Source organism: Aythya marila (genome assembly GCF_965140915.1).
Source record: "Aythya marila genome assembly, chromosome: 3".
Classification (NCBI taxonomy): Eukaryota; Metazoa; Chordata; class Aves; order Anseriformes; family Anatidae; genus Aythya; species Aythya marila.
In genome coordinates, this window is record NC_139044.1 from 78,321,309 (window position 1) to 78,341,600 (window position 20,292).

Below are 20,292 nucleotides of genomic sequence, written 5' to 3' on the forward strand. Positions count from 1 at the left end.
TCACTTTTTACAGTGCTTCATAACAGCAGGACGTACATATATTTGCTTCAATTGTCATCTCTGGCACCCTGTTACTGTGGAAGGCAGAAGTCCAAAGTAGCTGAAAAAGACTGTTCACTATCTCAAAACGAGTTTTTTTCCATGAAACATTATCAGCTGCTTGTCAGATTCTGTCTTCATTCCTCTTAACAGAGAGATGTTTCCTGGTTTATCTGGTACTGCCAAGGTTTTTAAGAATACTTTATTGAATGTATTGCATTTTAGATTATTAAAGCAAGAGTTGGTTGTTTTTGTTGTTTTGGTTTGTTGTTGTTGTTGTTGTTTTTTGTATGTTTGCTTGTTTGTTTTTTATTATTTATTTGCTAACTGCACAAATCATGCAAAAAGGCATGTTTCATGGTGCTGCAGATGTGACACACATAGTGGTACAAGGAATGATGAGGATGCTGAGAGTGTAACCAGCTGGTGAAGCACTTAGTTTTGTCTATACTGTAATGTAAGTTGGTTTCAGAAACAGATATTCTAGTTCAGTAATGTTGTAAATCCCTAGTTATTTACTTGATAATTGCATAATCATTCAAAATAACTAGCTTAACATCCTAATCCATGATTTTTAATGAAACAGAATGTCTTCATGCTTTACTAAATTAAAAATCTACACACTGCAGTATAGAAAAAGGACCAAACTGCAGTTTTTCTTTCATGTCAGTAGGTGACTGAAGGAGTTTAGGAATATAACAGATATATTCAACATCTGTTAGATAACGTGGACATATCTCTCAACTGACAGCATTGTCTTACTCACATTAGAAGATACACTATATGATTAGGGCACCGGTGAAAAATGAAGGGCAACTCAGCATGTCTGAGTTGTCTGTCTCTTTTTCTTTCTCCACTGGCAACCCTTCCTGCCTCTCTGACAACACACTTCATGCCTTCAGGTACTGTTTCATTTCCCCCAAGCAGTTCTCCAGTGCACTATCCTGCCATTATGGTTTTTCATCTTCTTTTGGGATATTCTCCAGATGTTTCCTCGTAGCTACATCTTTGTTTGCTGCTAACCAGCATCACTTATCTGGGTATTTGAAAATGAGTTGAATCTTAAACAACATTCAATATGAAAGCTCTTAGATTGGAGACATTATTAGGACTGACCTGCAGCAGTTGGACTTTTGTTCATTCTAAGGGGTGTAATTCAGTTTGCTATGCACACTTTCTCTAAAATAGTCATACCTCTTTCATTAACTTTTAAAGTTAATATTAATAGAATTAATATTAATAGAATATATATAATACATATAACAATAGAATTAATATTAATATTAATAGAATTTTGTCCACTTTCTGTGGATATATAAGAAAACAGGAAAAAAAATCTCACTAAATGTGACATGGCTTGGTTTTACACCGTGTTCAGTGTTGCTATGAAGCTGCACAGCTTCGCTGTCTTCAAAGATGGTTATGTGAGCTGCAGTGTCATATTGCATTCTCTTATGTCTTGCCAATTAAATTATCCTCCCTTCCCTTTATTCTGCTAAGGCAATAGAACCAGATGAAAAAAGGTCATACTTCTCAATTTTGGCATTGGACTGTTGATGTAGGAGCACCAAACATCTAAGAATCATTTCTTCTCCAACCCTCAGCAGGTTATAATATTGTCTTTCATTTTTCAAAGATGTGGTACATCTGTTCAAGCCAATAACACAAAATTTCTGTCCAGTAAGAATCTATTCGCTGACAGAGAATATGAGTACTACAAAAAATGACAATATAAGCAAATTAATTAAATATTAAAAAATAAATATAAACAATATTAAATAATAAGTATTAAGACATTGCTGTTATTCTTTGCAGAGTATTATGATAATTGGTTAATAACAATGTAGAATAGAATATAGAGAGCTAGTACTTTTAATATTTGCCATCCAAAATCTCAAAGCAAAAGTCATGGAGATGAATGAAACCTTACAGTGCCCTGGTAAAAGTGGCTTTATCATGTCCATTTTACAGATTTTGTAAATGAAACGCAATAAATAAATAAATAAATAAATAAATAAAAATGTTTAATACACTGTTGCAAAGTTAGGAAGTTCTGTGGCTCTGTATCGCAGAGGAGGGAGCTTCCAGAGGCAAGGAGCATTTTCAGTCACAAAGAAGGAGCACAGCTGCTGTAGCAGTATGGTGGCTGCTCTGTGTGTTACTGCTAGAGCAGAAGGAAAATAGGTGTGGCCTTTTCCCTCACTTCATGTAGTCCACTACCAGTGTGGTGGTTGGATGGTAATTATCCTTCTCTGTTGGTTCAGAAGCTTCCCTTCCCCTTTCCTTATGCACTCTTGCAGGGGACTAGACATCCCAATCTGCTGCTGGATGAGTTTCCAAAGGTCACCCTGGCTCAGAGTGACCCGATCTTGGAACAGGTGACAGAACTGAGGCCTTTACACTTACAAGTTTAAAAATACAAAGAAACACAAAACTCACATTTTTCATGAGAGATTAACATGCTAAATTACTTCTGTCACTTGTGCTCTTCCTACCAGAGCAGCTTCACATCAGCATGTTAAGTAACCCCTTACTGAGACCTGAGGAAGAGATGTATGCTGGCTACTGAGAGCCATATAGAGCTTCAGAGCTTCAAGCTGAAGATCATTGCTTTAGAGGATAATGAGGGAAGTGGCTGGTTCAGATGAAACATTTAGTTTTAAATAGGCATCTGATGTCTGCCGATGGCAGAGGTCTAATTTAGACTTCCTTGATCACTGTGGCTGGCACACTCCCAGGTACTGCATTATATTAACAAGGTTCATAAACTGTCAGATATAACTCATCCACTTAACTCTCTGCAACGAGGCACAGACTCTAAGGACATGGCCTTTCCGAGAATGTTCTCTCTTTATAATTCATCATTCCTCCAAAATGCTTAATGTGATATGATGTTACTGGAATCTTTGGCTTAAGTTTTTTTTGTCACACGTACTGCAAAATTTATTCATATGTCTTCTTCCACCCCAGGCTGTGACTGGGACCTTTGCCATCAAACTATTTCCATTCAGGCCAAGGAGATCACCGTTTTTCATGCTGAATAAACAAGGAAGTGATCCCCTGCCCTTTACCAGAAGGACTGTCAGGGAAAAGGTGCCTTTGGTCATGGAATTAAAATTGTCCTTCTGTTTGGAGGCTATAGAGGGTCAACTCTTTTCATACCAGTCTGGCCTGCATAGTATGATATTCCTCTAAACTCTCCAGTGGTTCTCCTTTTGCAGGAAAGGTTTCACAAAGCACTTTGGCATTTGCTTTTTGAAACCTGCCTGGCTGATTTTGCTGAATGGAGAAAGTAGCACTGAAACATATCTTTTATTATAGGCTACAAAGGTGGAAAAAGCCTACAGTAGCCTGATGCTGTGAGGAAAAATAGCACTGAAACATGAGCTGAGTTCAGTTACTTTAAACACTAGATGCCACAGGAAGAGGTTTTATTGACCTTGAAACCCCCCTGACACTTAATGTTGTTATATTGTGCATCTAGAGCAAATGTTTGTGCTAAGCAATGCATTTGCTAGATGTATAGATCCTAGGGAGATGCAATGATGTGGTGCCCCACCATGTAAACTGCTTTGTACTTTCACCGAGATACTTCTATTACCTTACACCAGAGCATGAGGCTTGAGGGAGCTATTTAGTTAAGAAAAGTTCAGTCTTCCCTCTTCTGCCCTATGTGCATTGCCAGACAGGGAGGATATCCCACCTTCCCACTCTATGCACAGGCACAGACAGTCAAGCAAAGCCTCCCCCTGCCTTAGCCACCTTCCTGGCTGCTCTGTTGCTGATGGCACTGCCAAAGAGATTTGTCCATTTCTCTGCTGTTATTCCACAGCTTCCACTTGGCTTGTGAATAACTGTTACTGTGTTTTAACAATCAATCACTAATTAGGTTTTAGCACTTAAGGCCCTATTCATCTAGAGCTTTTCAACGTATGCAATATTTTGCTTTCTTTTTGTAAGTTAATATAATGAACTTTGCTGCTGAAGAGTTTCTTCATCTGAGCTATGAATTTTGCACAGTATACAGCAATCATCCTCGTCAACACTGTTATCACTGGCCATCACAGAAGCAGTTTGATCAAAGCATCATTAGGCTGTTAAACTGTGACCACCACCATAAAGCCAGGGTACAGCTGAAGTTGTGTACCCTTTAAGCTTCCTGATTCTCAGCTGCCATCAATGCCTTCAAATAAACAATAGATTACCACAGGGAAAGTAAATAGCACCATGTAGAAATAGTCAGCCTTTACTGGAAAGTCTCACCTCTGATGAAATGTTCTGGCTTTTGCCACTTATGTTATAGCGTTGTTTTAGCTTAGCCTAACATATGACGTTGGACAAGAGCAAATCACCTGTGCTACCTCAGTGAACTTTTACTCTACACAGTCTTCATGGTGGGCCACAATCTTGAGAAAATGGCAGTCACAACAACATATTACTCCTTTTTCATCCTCTGCTCTCTCTCCCCTGAACACTTCTGTTTCCCAGATCCTAGGGCCTTGTGTTCACAATCACACCATCAAGGTTCACTTGCCATATGGGTGACTCTACATGGAGGGGTGAGTTTTCACTGAACAGAAGCACTTATATGTGTTTGTTTATCAGGAATTCCGTTATCTTATACCATCAAAATGTTTCTCCCTATGCAATCTACACAAACTTCAGACATGCATATATTTTTCCTACTGCCCCTCAAAAGAGTGAGTAGCATTGATAATCAACTATTTCATCTAATGCAGTTCAATTTAAAATGCTAGGCATTCATTTGGTGGGCTGTGAGCAATCTGTGGCTTTGTTAGATCTGCAGCATAGAGAACTAATTTTTCTTATCTTAATCCTATGGCTGTCTGGAAAAGGTGACACACAGTTAGACATAATGATAAGAAAAGCTACTGCTGCCAAAGGCAGTCAGATACCAAAGCCAGATGATTAAACCATTGCAGAGAATTCCCAGAAGACAAGAGGAGAAAAAGGTCCAAAGTTTTTTCCCATAAAAGTTTTCTTGCTATAAAACCTTCAGAGAAAAGTCCATATACAGACACATATAGATTCTTGCTTTAATAATCTATTCCTATTAATTACAGAATGGCCAGGGTGATATGGATTTTAAAGCCTTTTACTTTAGTATTTTGTTTCAACTTCATTCTTTGTTTTGTTGTTTTGCTGTTGCTTAGTGGAAAGAGGCAGCTGGCCTTGTTTTAAAAATAAATGGGATGATTTTTCCCAATCTACACAGCTCTAATGGCTAAATCCCTTTGATGCAAGCAGCAGTCACTGTAAACTGTTGACCCCTTTACAATCAGAGTTCTGTTCTAATATTAACAGGTTGGGTTGCAGAGCTATAGTATGAAAGTAAACAGAGAGAGATTTTTCTGATTTCAGGACTTCCCACAATTTGGATAAAATTTACAAATACATGTAACCAAAAATATTCTTTAATCCTCCCTAATCAAGTGAGGAAAGGTAAAGTGGAGACAGTTCCACAATAGCAGAAAATAAAAGAAAAAGGTTTGCTAGTTTTTAATTTTTTTGTTTTGTTTTGTTGTTGGTTTGTTTGTTTTCTTTCAACATTAGTGTCTCAGCCTTAATGGGGCAATGTGCACTTGACCTCCAGCCAGCATCTCCTGAATAAAGCTGGTGGAGAATTTGATCCTGGCTTCCCAGCTCTACTACCACTTGAAGCGGTGATGTGGGGGTTAACACAGGTCAGCCTGTCATGGTGTCCCTTCTGCCCCTTGCAATATGCCTCCTTCAGCTTCCCGAGGGAGTCTAGCAAAGTCCCAGGTGGAACATTTCACCCATGGGAGCAGGGATGCAGGGTTCAACACTGAGCCAAATCTACAGGATGCCCTGCCACTCAGTTAACATAGAGGTTGGCAATAAAGGACCCCTACTACCATTTCATACAAGCTGATAGCCCCTACATTTTGAGTTTTGTTTGATGTCTGAAGTAGGAAAAAGTACATCCTTCTCTTTTAGATGTGAGCAGAAATCATGGAAAAGTGCCAAATATCATGCGGTTATCAAAAGCATAAATCAGACAGAAATACCCATGGAAGTGGTAAGATTTCCAGAAAGTTTTAGGTCAGATTTGCAGAAAAGTCTTGCTAAACTTTCAGAAAATTTGGGTCAAGCTGAGTGTCTGTAATACAGCTTCAAAACAGGTAAGTATGTCCTGCTTTCCTCTGTTGTTAAAGGTTTTCACAGCTCTTATCTGACAAGCCACAGTACTGTGATTTCAGTGCCCCTGTGGTCTCTTCCATTCATCAGGCGAAAAAGCTTGCCAGGGAAGACACTGGAGGAACAGTTACCCTGAACAAGACAGAACCACTCTCAAGTGCCCAGCAGCATTTCAAACAAAAACATTCTAGCAGGTCTTCATGATGATCTTCAAATACCTACACAAAAAGGAAATCTCCAGAAAATTGAATAGTCCCCTGAGAAATAAATAAAGGCTTTATGCTAAGCACCACCTAGACAGCTGATATAACAAAGATTACGATGCTTTGGTTGAAATAAATGAATTTTTTATCACACTTCTGTTTTCCAGTGTGTCTACATTTATCTGTATTTATGATTCCTATTTTATTGTGCATGCTGAAAAAAAAATAAAAAAAAAATAAAAAATAAATAAATAAAGTCAATCTTGGGCACCTTTCAGGCTAAGAAAGGAAAGAAAAAGTATTCGACAATTATATAGGTTAAGAAATTATGGCTTTGTATTTATTTATTTTTATTTAATTTCCTGATTGTACACTAAATACCATGGTGGTCATAGTAATTTAGCGTTGTCTTTTTTTCAATAATTATTTTATTGCACAGAAGAAAGGAGCTTGTCCTTATCAATGAATGATTCTTTTCAGACAATATGCAAATTGTTAATCCTGTGGAATAATGACATCAAGGCCACATAGCCTACATTCCCCATCAGTAATCTGGTCTTGTATCAACAGTTTTCCAATGCTCCTCTTATGACATTAAACATGGACGAATGACAGAGTTCCGGAAATGGCAAATGTAAGCATAAATAAAACTGTACCTCAGGCGAGCAGTTCCCATGGAACATAGCTTGAGATTTATATCACACTCTAGCATTGATGCTCACTCACCACCAATGCTGCAGGCAGTGAAATCATGCTTGAAAAGGTTTTTGCAGAGGGCAGCGTTAGAACCACCATGGCACTGATTTAGTTCTACCAATACTCTACCTACCGATACTCTGTTTCATCAAAATCTTTTTTCTTTTTTTTTTTTTTTTTTTTTTTTTCTAGAATATAAAACACTCACATACAGTGAAGCTAAGTCCATGGGCTATTTCCATAACCCCTAAGTCATTTGTCTTCATCTTCAGATTTCAACTTATGACCTTATCACACTCAGATCTTACCGTCTTTTAATTTTTGTTTCTTCCTTCCTGGCATTCTTTTTTTTTCAGGTGTCTAGTTTAATAAAGATAACTCCTGATAAGTATCTACCTAGATATTGCTTTAAAAGAGGGAAAGGTGGGGGCCTTGACCAGGAATGATAGGTTCTCATATAAGCATTTTCCCAAATCTGATGTTATTTACAGTGTATGAAAACATTAATCTCCATAAAAGAACTGAGAAAAAAAAAATAGGAAGACAGGATTTTGATCAATACTGATTCTGGTTAAGTTTGATCACAGAACTTTACATATGGGGCAAGTCTGGAAGTATACTCACAAAAATGTCAGGAGCTGATAAGAGTCTAGCAGTGTAACAGAACACTGCTGATTTGAGTAGAGAATATTCAGACAGGTTTTTTTCTTTGTCTTATCTGACTGTAACAAGGGAATAAGATGTATTATCTCAATTCCATAATTAATCTCATTGCCATCTCTTTAGTAGTGTTATTACATTGCTGACAGTTTTTAGGCTGTTGATTTTGTTTTTTGTAATTCTTATACTACACCCAGTTTTGCTCTGTTTGAGGGCCTTCCAGGAATATATTAATTAATGTGATTAACCTCTATTGTTTGTTTTTTGTTTGTTTGTATTCTCTTTCCTGATCTTCTCCAGGGAGTATGTTCAGTAAGTGTTTTGTTTGAAATTTACTTGATGTATATTGTTCTGTATATAGATGGGTTGTAGTGTGTTATTATTAGACAAACAAGGTCAAAGAAATGTACCTTGTACTATAACAATGGTGGCAAATTTCATGTGAACCCTTCTTTGCTGTGAGAATTCTTTAACAGTCTTAGCTGACAGGTCTCCAGGAAAGCTCTGCCATGTGCACAGGTAAGATTTACCCTCCTCACACGAAGCCTGAGTCCACTGGGCAGGAAGCATATCCTTATCCCATAGATCTCTGTAGTCACCATAGGCTCAGGCCATTGAGCATGCTAAAAGTAAAAATGACCACTTTCAGTTCTGAACCCCAGCTTCCAGTGAGTGCCCACTGTTGTTGATGCAATTAGTTGATAAATCTTGAATTACAAGCATTGGATCAGAACAGATAAAGGATAAATGGCTTGGTATAGGAGAAGAAGGAGGAAGGAAGGAAGGAAGGAAGGAAGGAAGGAAGGAAGGAAGGAAGGAAGGAAGGAAGGAAGGAAGGAAGGAAGGAAGGAAGGAAGGAAGGAAGGAAGGAAGGAAGGAAGGAAGGAAGGAAGGAAGGAAGGAAGGAAGGAAGGAAGGAAGGAAGGAAGGAAGGAAGGAAGGAAGGAAGGAAGGAAGGAAAGAAATAATGTGATGTTCAAATTAAAACAAAATTATGTGTACCAAGCACAGGATTAGATAGACGTGGGAAAAGATGAGGTTTATTTTAAAACTCTTATTATTTCAAAGGAAACAAACTACCATTTGTATTTAAAACAGGACAATTTCTAGCTATAAGGAACTCTTTCAATCAGCAAACTCATGTGATGAAATGCTGTAGGATTTACTTACATATCAAAAGAGTTCCCCAGATATTTAAGGGATGCAACTGAATACAATTAAAAGATTAATTGTAAGAACAGATTGTGATACAGTTTGTTTGCTGTGCTTTGTGAGAAAAGTTTAGTTAATAACATGTAAACTTGTGGTGTTTTCACAGAGAGTAAAGTGTTGAACCATATTACAGGAAAAGCTTTACCACTGCAGTTGCCTACTAGAGATGCAACTGCTCAGCTCTCTTGGATGTGATGGTCTGTAAAAAGAGAACAGAGAAAATATTAAGCCAAGGTTCACATCCAAGAATGGAATCATTAATGAAAACCTTGCTGGACCTAATTCTTTGCTGGATTAAACCTCATGTAAAGTCATTCAAGTTGGTGGGTTATGCAGTGCATAAGTCAGTGGAGTAAATTAGCCCTCTGTCTTGAAGCCAAGAAACCAAAGGAAAGAGCAGCCCAATAAAGCAGGATGAAATGCTGATATTAGCTGAACACCACCGTTCTTGGTACACTGTGTTCTTTGTGTCCAGCAGTGAATATGTCATCTCCCCCAGGTGTAAAATCTTTGCAGCAGCACTATAAGGCAGATTTATAATAAATGACAAAATTAATGATTTAGTTCTGTTGTAATGCCACTTCTGGGCTCCCAACAGGAGCTTAAGCAGTTAGCAGACAACACCTGTACTGGCTACAGTGTGGTCTCCAAATCAAGCCTCAATTTTTTCACAAAAATCTTGGGCCTGGCTTTTTTTTTTTTTCCTATTATTTTCTTTTTTTTTTCTTTATTTGTATTTCACATATACAGATGTAGGTACAGAGAGATTTCTATAGAGAAAATTGGCACAAATACCAGACAGATCTGTGTAAAAGCTAGAGTAAATTAAGCACAGTCACTGCCTGCAATATGAAGCCACTAAGAGACAGAGGAAATTTGTTTGAATTTCATTTGTACAGCTAAAATTAATGATGATAGGAACGCGGAACACTGCAGTGATTGTAGAAGTGCCTTGGATTTGTTAAATAAATAAATAAATAAATTCATTTGCACTAACCACTCTTCATAATAATAGATAGTTCCCACATGTCACTGCATGACCCACTCATTAGTTTGTCTGAAATTAAGATCATAATCTCCCTCAACCACAGATTATGTGTTGTTTTTTTTTACATCATGCACACTTAGAACTCAGTCTTAGCTGGAGCTGTTAGATACTTTTTATTATCCAAATAAAGAATGAATTCCAAAACTCTACAGTTGGATTCAGAGCTCATGAATAATCTCTGTGAGGCCACCTATACAGGAGTAACGCATTTGAACATCATGGCTCACTTTTCACTACAAGGAGATGAAACTTGAATTCCTTTGACTTCCTACCATGCAACCCAGCAAAAAGCTAAAGGATGGAAAACAGTTAGTTGACAATCATTAGAGAAAACTTTCCAAACCCATATGTACGGGAAGCCATGCAGAGTGCAACACATGACACATGATGTTGTTCTGTTGCTTCTGGCATGGTTGTTACCTCTCAGCCAACAGAGCTTCGTGGAAGGACTAGCAGAGGTCTCTTATGATACTTAGCTCATGACATTTGTATACTGGCCATTTTTTTCCCTTTTTTAATTTTTTTTTTTTCAAGTGATGGTGTAAAATAAGCAGTCTGCCATGGTACTCAAGCAGCACTATGGTTTTCAATTTCTTTAAATTGTGTTATTTCTGTTTATAATTCACTTCTGGGCATGTTCTGGGAGAGGAATGGAGGTAACAAGATTTGAATTTGTCACCTACAGCATGAGATACTGATGCAAACACTTCCAGACCTAACTAAATTGACAGATATGTCTTGAGGCTTGGGGACTATTGGAGAGACAGGAATGTATCTCAGTATCAGATCCACAGCCCTAATTTCAAGTGATAAAATATCATTATAAAGATGGTTTACAAGTGAACTGACTTTGTCTCAGATTTTGTTGGCAAGATTCTGCTAAAAAAGCAGAGTTCTGCTAGAGGATTAAGTTTTGTTGGCAAATGAATCTGACTGACATAAACATTAATATTTGCAGTTGTTAAACTGCCATCCACCTAACCATCCGTCTAGTTTCCGAGTTTTCAATAATTAAAAAGAAGCTATTTCTATAATGGAAAGTCTTCTATCAGTTTTCTGGAATTTTTATTGCAGGGTTTGTTTTTCAAGAAAAATGCCAACTTCTGACCATTTCCAAAAGAATCACATAAAATAAGGAAATTCACTCGTTATTAGAATTAACTAACTGTTGTAAAAAAAAATAAAATATTTCTGTAGTTTCTGTTGTTGTTTTTCTAAAACCAACTCATGTTTTTCTATTGTATTTGTTTTACATCTAACACTATTACATTTTGTTTCAGCTGGCGGGCTTCATCTATGCCTGTTATGTTGTGAAATGTATTACTGAAGAAGAGGACAGCTGTAAGTACTAAAGCTTTATTACATACAAAATGAATTCTGTTTTTTAAATCACCCTTCCACTATGCTGGCTCTTGCTGACTTGAACCTAAATGCCTTACTATATTGTAGCCAGAACACATTTTCTGTCCATCCATCTTGATCTATAATTTCCAAATGCCTGGAAGACAAAGGAGTTATGAAATGTAGCTTAAAAAAATACACACTCCTTTCTTCTGAATAGATTGTTGTAATTGTTTTTACCTCAGAGTTTATCTTAAGATAAACACACCAAAAAAAAAAAATCCTAATTGGCAAACCCAACCTCTTTTGTTTGTTTGTTTGTTTGTTTGTTTTCTATTTTTATTATTCCATGCTGTTAACTATTTTCACGTTAATAGGCTACCACTGAGGGTATAGCTCTTCTATGTTGACCTCTGTGTTGGCTTGTAAAAGCACTTCTGGCAAGAAATATCTTTAGATCATTGCAGAACCTTCATTTATGAAAGGTGAAACCATAGAGTTCCTCTTTGTTCACGCTGTTCTCAGGGTACAATTACAAGGAACAAAATGAGTTCATAAAGATGTATGTTTGTGTTTCTTCTGCTTATTTATGTCAATAGAAGCCTGTTGAGCAGAATATGTTCTTAATACATGTTATGGAGCCAAGCCATTTCATTTTTTTCCTCTACTCTAACCTTGATTTTTTAAAAAGGGCCACTGCAGCATTTCTGTACATGTTGAGATTCATACCAAAGCACTTCAGAATCAAGTATCAGAACTGCATGAAACTTTGATAAAATATACATGAATCCTAGAGAGAGTTTTGCAACAGGAAGCTAAAGGGCTTTTATTTGACTGAGAGCACTGCTAGAGCTGGTGGGGGTTCTTTTGTGTACTCTGCTGTGTATAGAAAACAGCTGAAACCCTGTAATCTACGGGTAATGCAGCGCCACTGTGAGCCGTCAAAGGAAGATTTAGTGCTGAAATCAAACCATACTTTGGAGGTCTCTCAGATGATGCTACTCTCAGTTGTCTGTGTGGTTCTGTGGAGGTGAGGAAGGCAGGAGTAAAAAGAGTGTGTGGACAAGAGTGTGGAGCAGGGATATGCCATAAATATGTCTTGTCTTCTTAGTGATGAACCCAAGTCATGTATGCTTCCTCATATTCTTCAGCTTAGTGTGCTCTCTGTTCACAGAGCTAAAGTGTGGTGATTCCTCGCTCCTCAAATGAAATCCTTTTTAATACCATCCTGCCTTCTCTTCCGAGGGCTTAAATCTTTTTCATTCTTCTGTAATGCTTTAGGGTGTAATAGAAGTAAAAAGTGAGGAAGGGACTGGTGACTTGGCTCACTGAACAGGCGCAGAAGTCAGAGAATGTTTGGAAGATCTCTCCTGTGGGCTGTAAGACAGTGTTCCTGGCAGCAAGGTGCTGCGGCCAATATGCTATTGTTTTCTGCTCACTGCCAGGGGAGCTCCCTGGTGTTCGGAAGCCGCAGATTATCATGCTTCTTTGAACCTTTTCTTGTGGTTGTCTTACCCATTTTGAGGCCTTTATTAATTTTCTAGTATGCCTTCACCAGGCCCCCTCTCCTTGCCAATGAGCTGTCTCAGCTGCCTGGAAGAGCTTCACTGGAGCAAGACCCCACTCAACACAACATAGCCCTCGTGAGCACAGCCCATGTGGTCTTGCTGCCAGTGAGTTCTGGAAGCCTGGATGAAAAGAAAAAAAAAAAAAAAAAGATTAAAGGGAACTCAGTAGCAGAGTCATCCCAACACTGTAACAACTTTCAGACTAGATTTGGCCTCTTGAGGTATCATAAAATGAAAGTGGCCTTACTTTCCACTGAGAGCACCCCATACAGATATCCCCTGACCAGGTTTGATTTCAGAATGTTTTATTTCCATTTAGATCTGTTTTCTTGCCTTTCCCTCCCTTTTGGCATCACATGACTCTATCACACTCCTCTGGGATGTAACGTATCTCTTATGGATGCCATGCTATTTAGTATTCATAAATGGAATGAAGACAGCCCTCTTGCCCACAGTGTACTCCCTCCCCCAAGACTTGCTGGACATTTCTGCTAGTTCAGCAGAAAAATCTTTACTGTGCTGCCCACCAACTTTACTGTGCTGACCTGTATGCATACCTGGTAAAGAATGAGGCTGGGATTGCTCTTGTATGCAGTTTGGCAGCTGGTGCTCCTTCTGTGTGTTAAGATGTGTCAATTGAGAATGATCCTCTACTAAGACAAGTCACTACAAAGCAACTCTCCCACACCCCTGACATGCTTTCCTAGCTTCTGAAATGGTTTGTGAAGAACAGCAGAGGGTCTCTGCCATCTTAGCCACCTCCACATTTGCAGGCATCACAGGGGAAAGAATCTGGTTTTAGATCTCTGGTTTTCAGGACCACCCATACACATGTATGAGTGGGATGCCTTGGTGCCAAGCACAGAGGACCATAAGGACAAACCTATCAGGCCTCACCAAAGGGGCACCAAGTCCTGTTGAATGGTTGAATGAGACTGAATCAGTAGAAAAACTTTTTGGTTTGGACATGCTGAATATCAATATGCTCGGCTCCATTTCTTCTACTTTGCTAATGGGTCATGGAAGCAACAGCTGCCTGGAAGAGAAGAAGAAGAGGCAGGAACACTAAGCCTGCAAGAGTGGACAGAGAAAAAGAGAAAAAGTCAAGCAACCTCCAAGAGCCAGACAGGGGCATATTCCGGATTTTAACCAGAGGAATGCATCAGCACTGCTCAGGAGCAGAGAAGGTGCCTTCTGTTGCAATCTTCTGTTGGCATGGATCCTCAACCATAGAAACGCAATCAAGTTGCAAACTACTTCAGCTGAATTAGCTTTGCTCTCAGAATAATTGGAACAAGCTGAAAGAATAACTATTTCTCTGTTCTTTATGCAGATTTTATTAAAAGAACAAATGAGAGAGGGAAGAATTAAGCAAACATTTCTCTAAGATTAACCTTCTCTAACCTCACTGAAGGATTAAGAATGGAACAATAAAATGATCAAATCAGGGTCACAACTAAGACTGAGTCAGCAAGCCTTCAGGTTTTAATCACCCACACATTAAATATATCCAGCAGCAGACCCCCTAAATCAAAGTACAAGTCTGCACTACCTCTCAATCTGCTTTGGGTTAATTCTACACTGAGGATTAAAGAGGAAGCTGCTCTCCTTCTCATTGCAGTCCCAAGCAGTGCTCTCACACTGAGCACACCAGAGCCAAACTACAGCACCCATCTCCAAGAATCAGACAAGGGTGATTTTCTCCAGCTACTTCTCTTGTTGGTTTGTCAGTCTCAAAGGTCACTTCTGCATCTTGTTCCCTGTGGTTGTGTAGGGAAGAGGAACTGTGAGGATCGCAGCACCTCAGGTCTTGGTCAGGGAAAGACAAAGGAGGATGGGTGTCCAGCAGGGCTGCTACCAACTCAGTGCTCTCCTTTTCACTGTTGCCACTGGTATGATGACTAAGCCATTGTCATTCTTCCTTCATTAACATTATTTGCTGCAGCAATTAAAAATAAAGCATGGAAATGTCAGCAACAATCATTACTTGGAGGCATTCAACAGCAGTAAACTTCTCGGAGCTCCTCATTTGTTTTCTAAAATCATATTAGGCCTGCATTTTTCAAAGGCTGCACATTATTTTTAATAACATTGAAATGTTCATTTAATGTGTATTTCCTCACTAGCAATTTGGCTCCCTGCTATAAGATGTTACTGCCTTAGTAAAGTAAATTCAATGTATTTTTGAAAATGTTACTATATATACAGATTTTTAGTGGAAAACTCTGGAATGCAAGCAGTGAAGCTGCATTCTCCTGGGGCTTTCTGTCTGTAAACACTTAAAAAAAAAGAAACTTGTGTTACTGAAGTGGGAATTCTGCACTCTCAGATTCTGGTGAGGGAAAGGGGACTGGCTTGTTATTAGAGGGACAGCTCCGGCCAGGAAAGAACTCCAACCCAAATGTCAGGAGATAATGGAAAATTTAGCCTATTTTCACAGTGAAATCCTAATCCACAAGGTTCCTTTGCAGATCCAGACGGGGGGGGGAGGGGGGGGGGGGGGAGTAAATCTACCCTATCAAAATTCCAAGGCAAACAAAGAAATCTGACCCATCAGACTGCTCCCAGAGTACCATGGAGAGTACCATATTAGCTGCTAGTACGGCTACGGCTTTGCACTAGCATCTCACACTAGCAGGGATCCAGCTTGCATGTACATTATCTTTTCTCTTGGCATTGTTTCTAGGTAAACCACAAAGCAAAAGAAATCACAACTAGGTTAAGTAGATTTTTGCTGCATATCCCCTTGAGCCCAGCATTTGGAGATGTCTGACACAGAAATAAAGCTCTAGCTAACCTTTTAAAATCATTTTACTTCCCCCTGTAAAAGCTTGAATTCAAGATTCTATTTGAATTACTGAGAACATTCAAGATTACAATACCCTGGATAGTGGATATTCACTGGTGTGCAATACAGCATAGCAGTTATGTGACAATAAACTCATTGCCAAACAACAACCCATTCTGAGATCTCATGCCTGACCTGGAAAGTACAAAGGTGGTGAAAAGATTTTCCTTTGGAAGACAATATTAAACTTATTAGTTGTAAGAGATGAGAAATTTGGACAAACATACAGGGTAGAGAGAGTAGACCTTATTTTTAGCTCTGTTACAAGCTCCTTTCCACCTATGGGCAGGTTATTTAACCTCACTATACTTCTATTTTCCATATTTAGAATGGGAAATAATGACAGGGATAAACTCACAGGTGTGTTGCTTCATAACTTTGAGCTTCTAGGATGAAAGACACTATTGAAGTGCAGAATATGCTCGGATAACACTTTATTTCTGTGCCAAATGCTTTTCACAACCTGCTTAGAGAGACATTACAGAGAATTACTTTCTCGGCTTCCATCCCTGCTTAAAAATCTCTAAGACAAAGAGAAAATAAAAGAAAATTTCTCTCCTGTCTTCTGGTGAATATGGCTGTAAATTCTGAATACCAAGATGGGAGAAGCATAGAAAGAAAATATGGATGGAGCAGAAACTACTGCTGAGGGGAGTGCAGAAGATGACTGAAACCATCTTTCTGTATTCAGGGCTGGGATCAAATGCAACTCCAGAGGTTATTGTCACAGGAGGCCTTTCTGATCTGTTCCCTCCTGGTGACATTACAGCTGGAGTGTTCAATGCAGCATTATTTGTTACGCTAGACTAGAGATAAGAAGGGAGGTACCAGGTCTATCCAGCCTCATGTCCAGAATCCAGCAATGAATAACGCCTGATGCTTACTTGGACCTTTATTTGCTGCATAAGCATATAAGAACACAGAAGGTTTGTGGTTCCCATAAAATTCTGGGAGTAATTTGCAGTTTAGGGACTTCCTTAGCCAGAAATGGTCTTGTTGCATTTAATTGCCAACAACATGATTTTCCTCCTGAACATGTCCCTCTCCATTTGAACCAAGAACATTTTCACAGAATCACAGAATCACAGAATTTCTAGGTTGGAAGAGACCTCAAGATCATCGAGTCCAACCTCTGACCTAACGCTAACAGTCCCCACTAAACCATATCCCTAAGCTCTACATCTAAACGTCTTTTGAAGACTTCCAGGGATGGTGACTCCACCACTTCCCTGGGCAGCCTGTTCCAATGCCTAACAACCCTTTCGGTAAAGAAGTTCTTCCTAAGATCCAACCTAAAACTCCCCTGGTGCAACTTAAGCCCATTCCCCCTCGTCCTGTCACCAAGCACGTGGGAGAACAGACCAACCCCCACCTCGCTACAGCCTCCTTTGAGGTACCTGTAGAGAGAGATAAGGTTGCCCCTGAGCCTCCTTTTCTCCAGGCTGAACAAGCCCAGCTCCCTCAGCCGCTCCTCGTAGGACTTGTTCTCTAGACCCCTCACCAGCTTCATTGCCCTTCTCTGGACTCGCTCGAGCACCTCGATGTCCTTCTTGTAGCGAGGGGCCCAAAACCGAACACAGTACTCGAGGTGCGGCCTCACCAGAGCTGAGTACAGGGGGACAATCACTTCCCTAGACCTGCTGGCCACACTGCTTCTTATGCAAGCCAGGATGCTGTTGGCCTTCTTGGCCACCTGAGCACACTGCTGGCTCATATTCAGCCGACTATCCACCATCACTCCCAGGTCCTTCTCCACCAGGCAGCTCTCCAACCACTCATCTCCCAGCCTGGAGCTCTGCTTGGGGTTATTGTGCCCCAGGTGCAGGACCTGGCACTTGGCCTTGTTGAACTTCATACAGTTGACCTCAGCCCATTGGTGCAGCCTATCCAGATCCTCCTGCAGAGCCTTCCTACCCTCAAACAGATCAACACACGTGCATAGCTTGGTGTCATCTGCAAACTTACTGAGGGTGCACTCAATGCCCTCGTCCAGATCATCAATGAAGATATTAAAGAGGACCGGCTCCAGCACCGAGCCCTGGGGAACGCCACTAGTGACTGGCCTCCAACTGGACTTGACTCCATTTACCACGACTCTTTGGGCCCGGCTATCCAGCCAGTTTCTAACCCAATGAAGCGTGCGCCAGTCCAAGTCAAGAACAGCCAGTTTCTTGAGGAGAATGCTGTGGGAGATGGTGTCAAAAGCCTTGCTGAAGTCAAGGTAGACCACATCCACAGCCTTTCCCTCATCCACCCAGCGTGTCACTTTGTCATAGAAGGAGATCGGGTTCGTCAAGCAGGATCTGCCTTTCATAAACCCATGCTGACTGGGCCTGATTGCCTGCTTGCCCTGCAAGTGCTGCGTGATGACTTTCAAGAGGATCTACTCCTTGAGCTTCCCTGGCACTGAGGTCAAACTGACAGGCCTGTAGTTTCCCGGGTCTGCCCTCCGGCCCTTCTTGTAGGTGGGCGTCACGTTTGCTAGCCACCAGTCAACTGGGACCTCCCCCGATAGCCAGGACTGCTGATAAATGATGGACAGTGGCTTGGCCAGCTCCTCTGCCAGTTCTCTCAGTACCCTTGGGTGGACCCATCCGGCCCCATCGACTTGCCTACTTCCAAGTGCCGTAGCAGGTCACCAACCAGTTCTTCGCGGATAGTGAGGGCCACATCCTGCCCCCCATCCCCTTCCACCAGCTCAGGGTACTGAGTATCCAGAGAACAACCGGTATTGCCACTAAAGACTGAGGCAAAGAAGGCATTAAGAACCTCTGCCTTTTCCTCATCTCTTGTAACTAAGTTTCCCCCCGCATCCAGTAAAGGATGGAGATTCTCCTTAGTCAAGCACAACCTCCTGAGTGAAGGAGTTCCAACAACTCACCTTTATATTTTGTTAGCTTTGCCCTTACCCTTTGTGTAATGCACCCAGTATCTTGCAATGGAAAACACTGAACAGTCATTCTGCCTTCACTTCTTCCATGTTACCACAAGTTTTCTTGAACTTCACCAGCTGCCTCCTTCAGCTTCGCTGGGAATATTACAGAACTTGCGATCATTTTTGGTAGGTGAGAGGGGTATTCTGCATCTTCAAACCCTTTATATCATCAAAATAATGGAAGCAGAATCTGTCATGAAGGAAAGGCAGTATGGTAAGGAGAAATACATTTGCACTTTGGGGTCCCTCACTGATGCCACCAGACATCAAGGATGGTATTCATCTCAAGTACTTACAATCATATGTAACTAGGCCTGCAGTTTAATGATCAAGTTTTCCACTACAGTCAGTAACACCGAAGAACATCTTGTCCTGTCTGTGTTAGACACCTTTCTTACAACAGGATGCATCACTGGGCTGATCTGTTTGCTTTATGCTAAGGAGGGCCCAGGCAGTCTAAAGAGGGAGCATAGGAACAAATTAATGTAGCAACAAATAAAAGCCGATATTTAAAACAATTGTTCTCCAGCTGTTGAACAGGTCATTCATGAATGAGAAGTCAATGAACAGGCTACAAAAGCTGAAGCTACGTCTTGTTTTTGCTCAGCTGTGCTCTCCAATTCACAGCCTGTAGCTAAATTAGAAGCTTTTTTGTTTACTTGTTTCATTTAGTGTGGTGACTGCTACATGAACTAAGTGAAACAAAAGGAGGGAAATGGGATGCCTTCAGATGTCAGGAAGGCATCCTTATGCCTCCAGTTGATGGAAGCACAGAGGGAGGGAAGCCTTTAAAATTCCATAGTACTGCCTCATGCTTGTTATCCTGAAGAGAGTTGGCTTGGAGAGCTGCACTGACACTAGAAATATCTAGGATATTTCCTAAAATCTACAGGCAGGTAGTGATGGGATAATGGGGAACAGTTTTAAATTTAAAAAGGATTGATTTAGATTAGATATAAGGAAGAAATTCAATAATATGATGGTCAAGTATTGCAACAGATTGCCCAGAGAAGCTGTGGATGCCCCATCCCTGGAGGTGCTTGAGGCCAGGCTGGATGTGGCTTTGGGTAACCTGGTCTAGTGGGAGGTGTCCCTGACCATGGCAGGGGGTTGGAACTAGATGGTCTTTCAGGTCTCTTCCAACCCAAGCTATTTGATGATTCTATACCTGTACAGAATCAACCTTTTGCAAATAACAATATCTGGTTCCTGAGTCATTATTTCCAGTCATGTCTTGTCTTGAAGATGACTTTTCATAAGAGCATAAGGCTAGTGTTGAGCATCTCATTCTCACCAGTGCAGAGCAGAGGCACTTTACATCACACAAGGCTTGCTCGCTTGTTAGAAAGCACAGGCTGAAGATGTCTGTACTGCACAGTACAAGGCTGAAGCACAGGAAAAAAGCCTGGGGTGGGATGTGACAACTGAAACTGGCTGCATTTGAGATGTAAACAGACCTGAGTAGTCCAGGTGTCACAGGGCTTGGCAGACATTACGATGTCTGATCTGGGATCATTTGGCACTGCACTGCAGAGAGAGAAACAAACTTAAAGCTCAGAGGA

The 20,292-nt window shown here is 40.4% G+C and overlaps 1 protein-coding gene across 2 annotated transcripts in view; it reads left to right on the forward strand.

Annotated features, from left to right (window-relative positions):
- NKAIN2 (sodium/potassium transporting ATPase interacting 2) overlaps nucleotides 1-20,292 on the forward strand; it is a gene marked incomplete at its 3' end in the record, with an annotated part of 583,071 nt that overhangs the window by 552,712 nt on the left and 10,067 nt on the right. For both annotated transcript variants that reach the window (XM_082756439.1, XM_082756440.1), the window contains one exon: nucleotides 11,319-11,379. In XM_082756439.1, coding sequence (XP_082612565.1) covers nucleotides 11,319-11,379 — 61 coding nt within the window. The remainder of the gene's footprint in view (nucleotides 1-11,318; nucleotides 11,380-20,292) is intronic.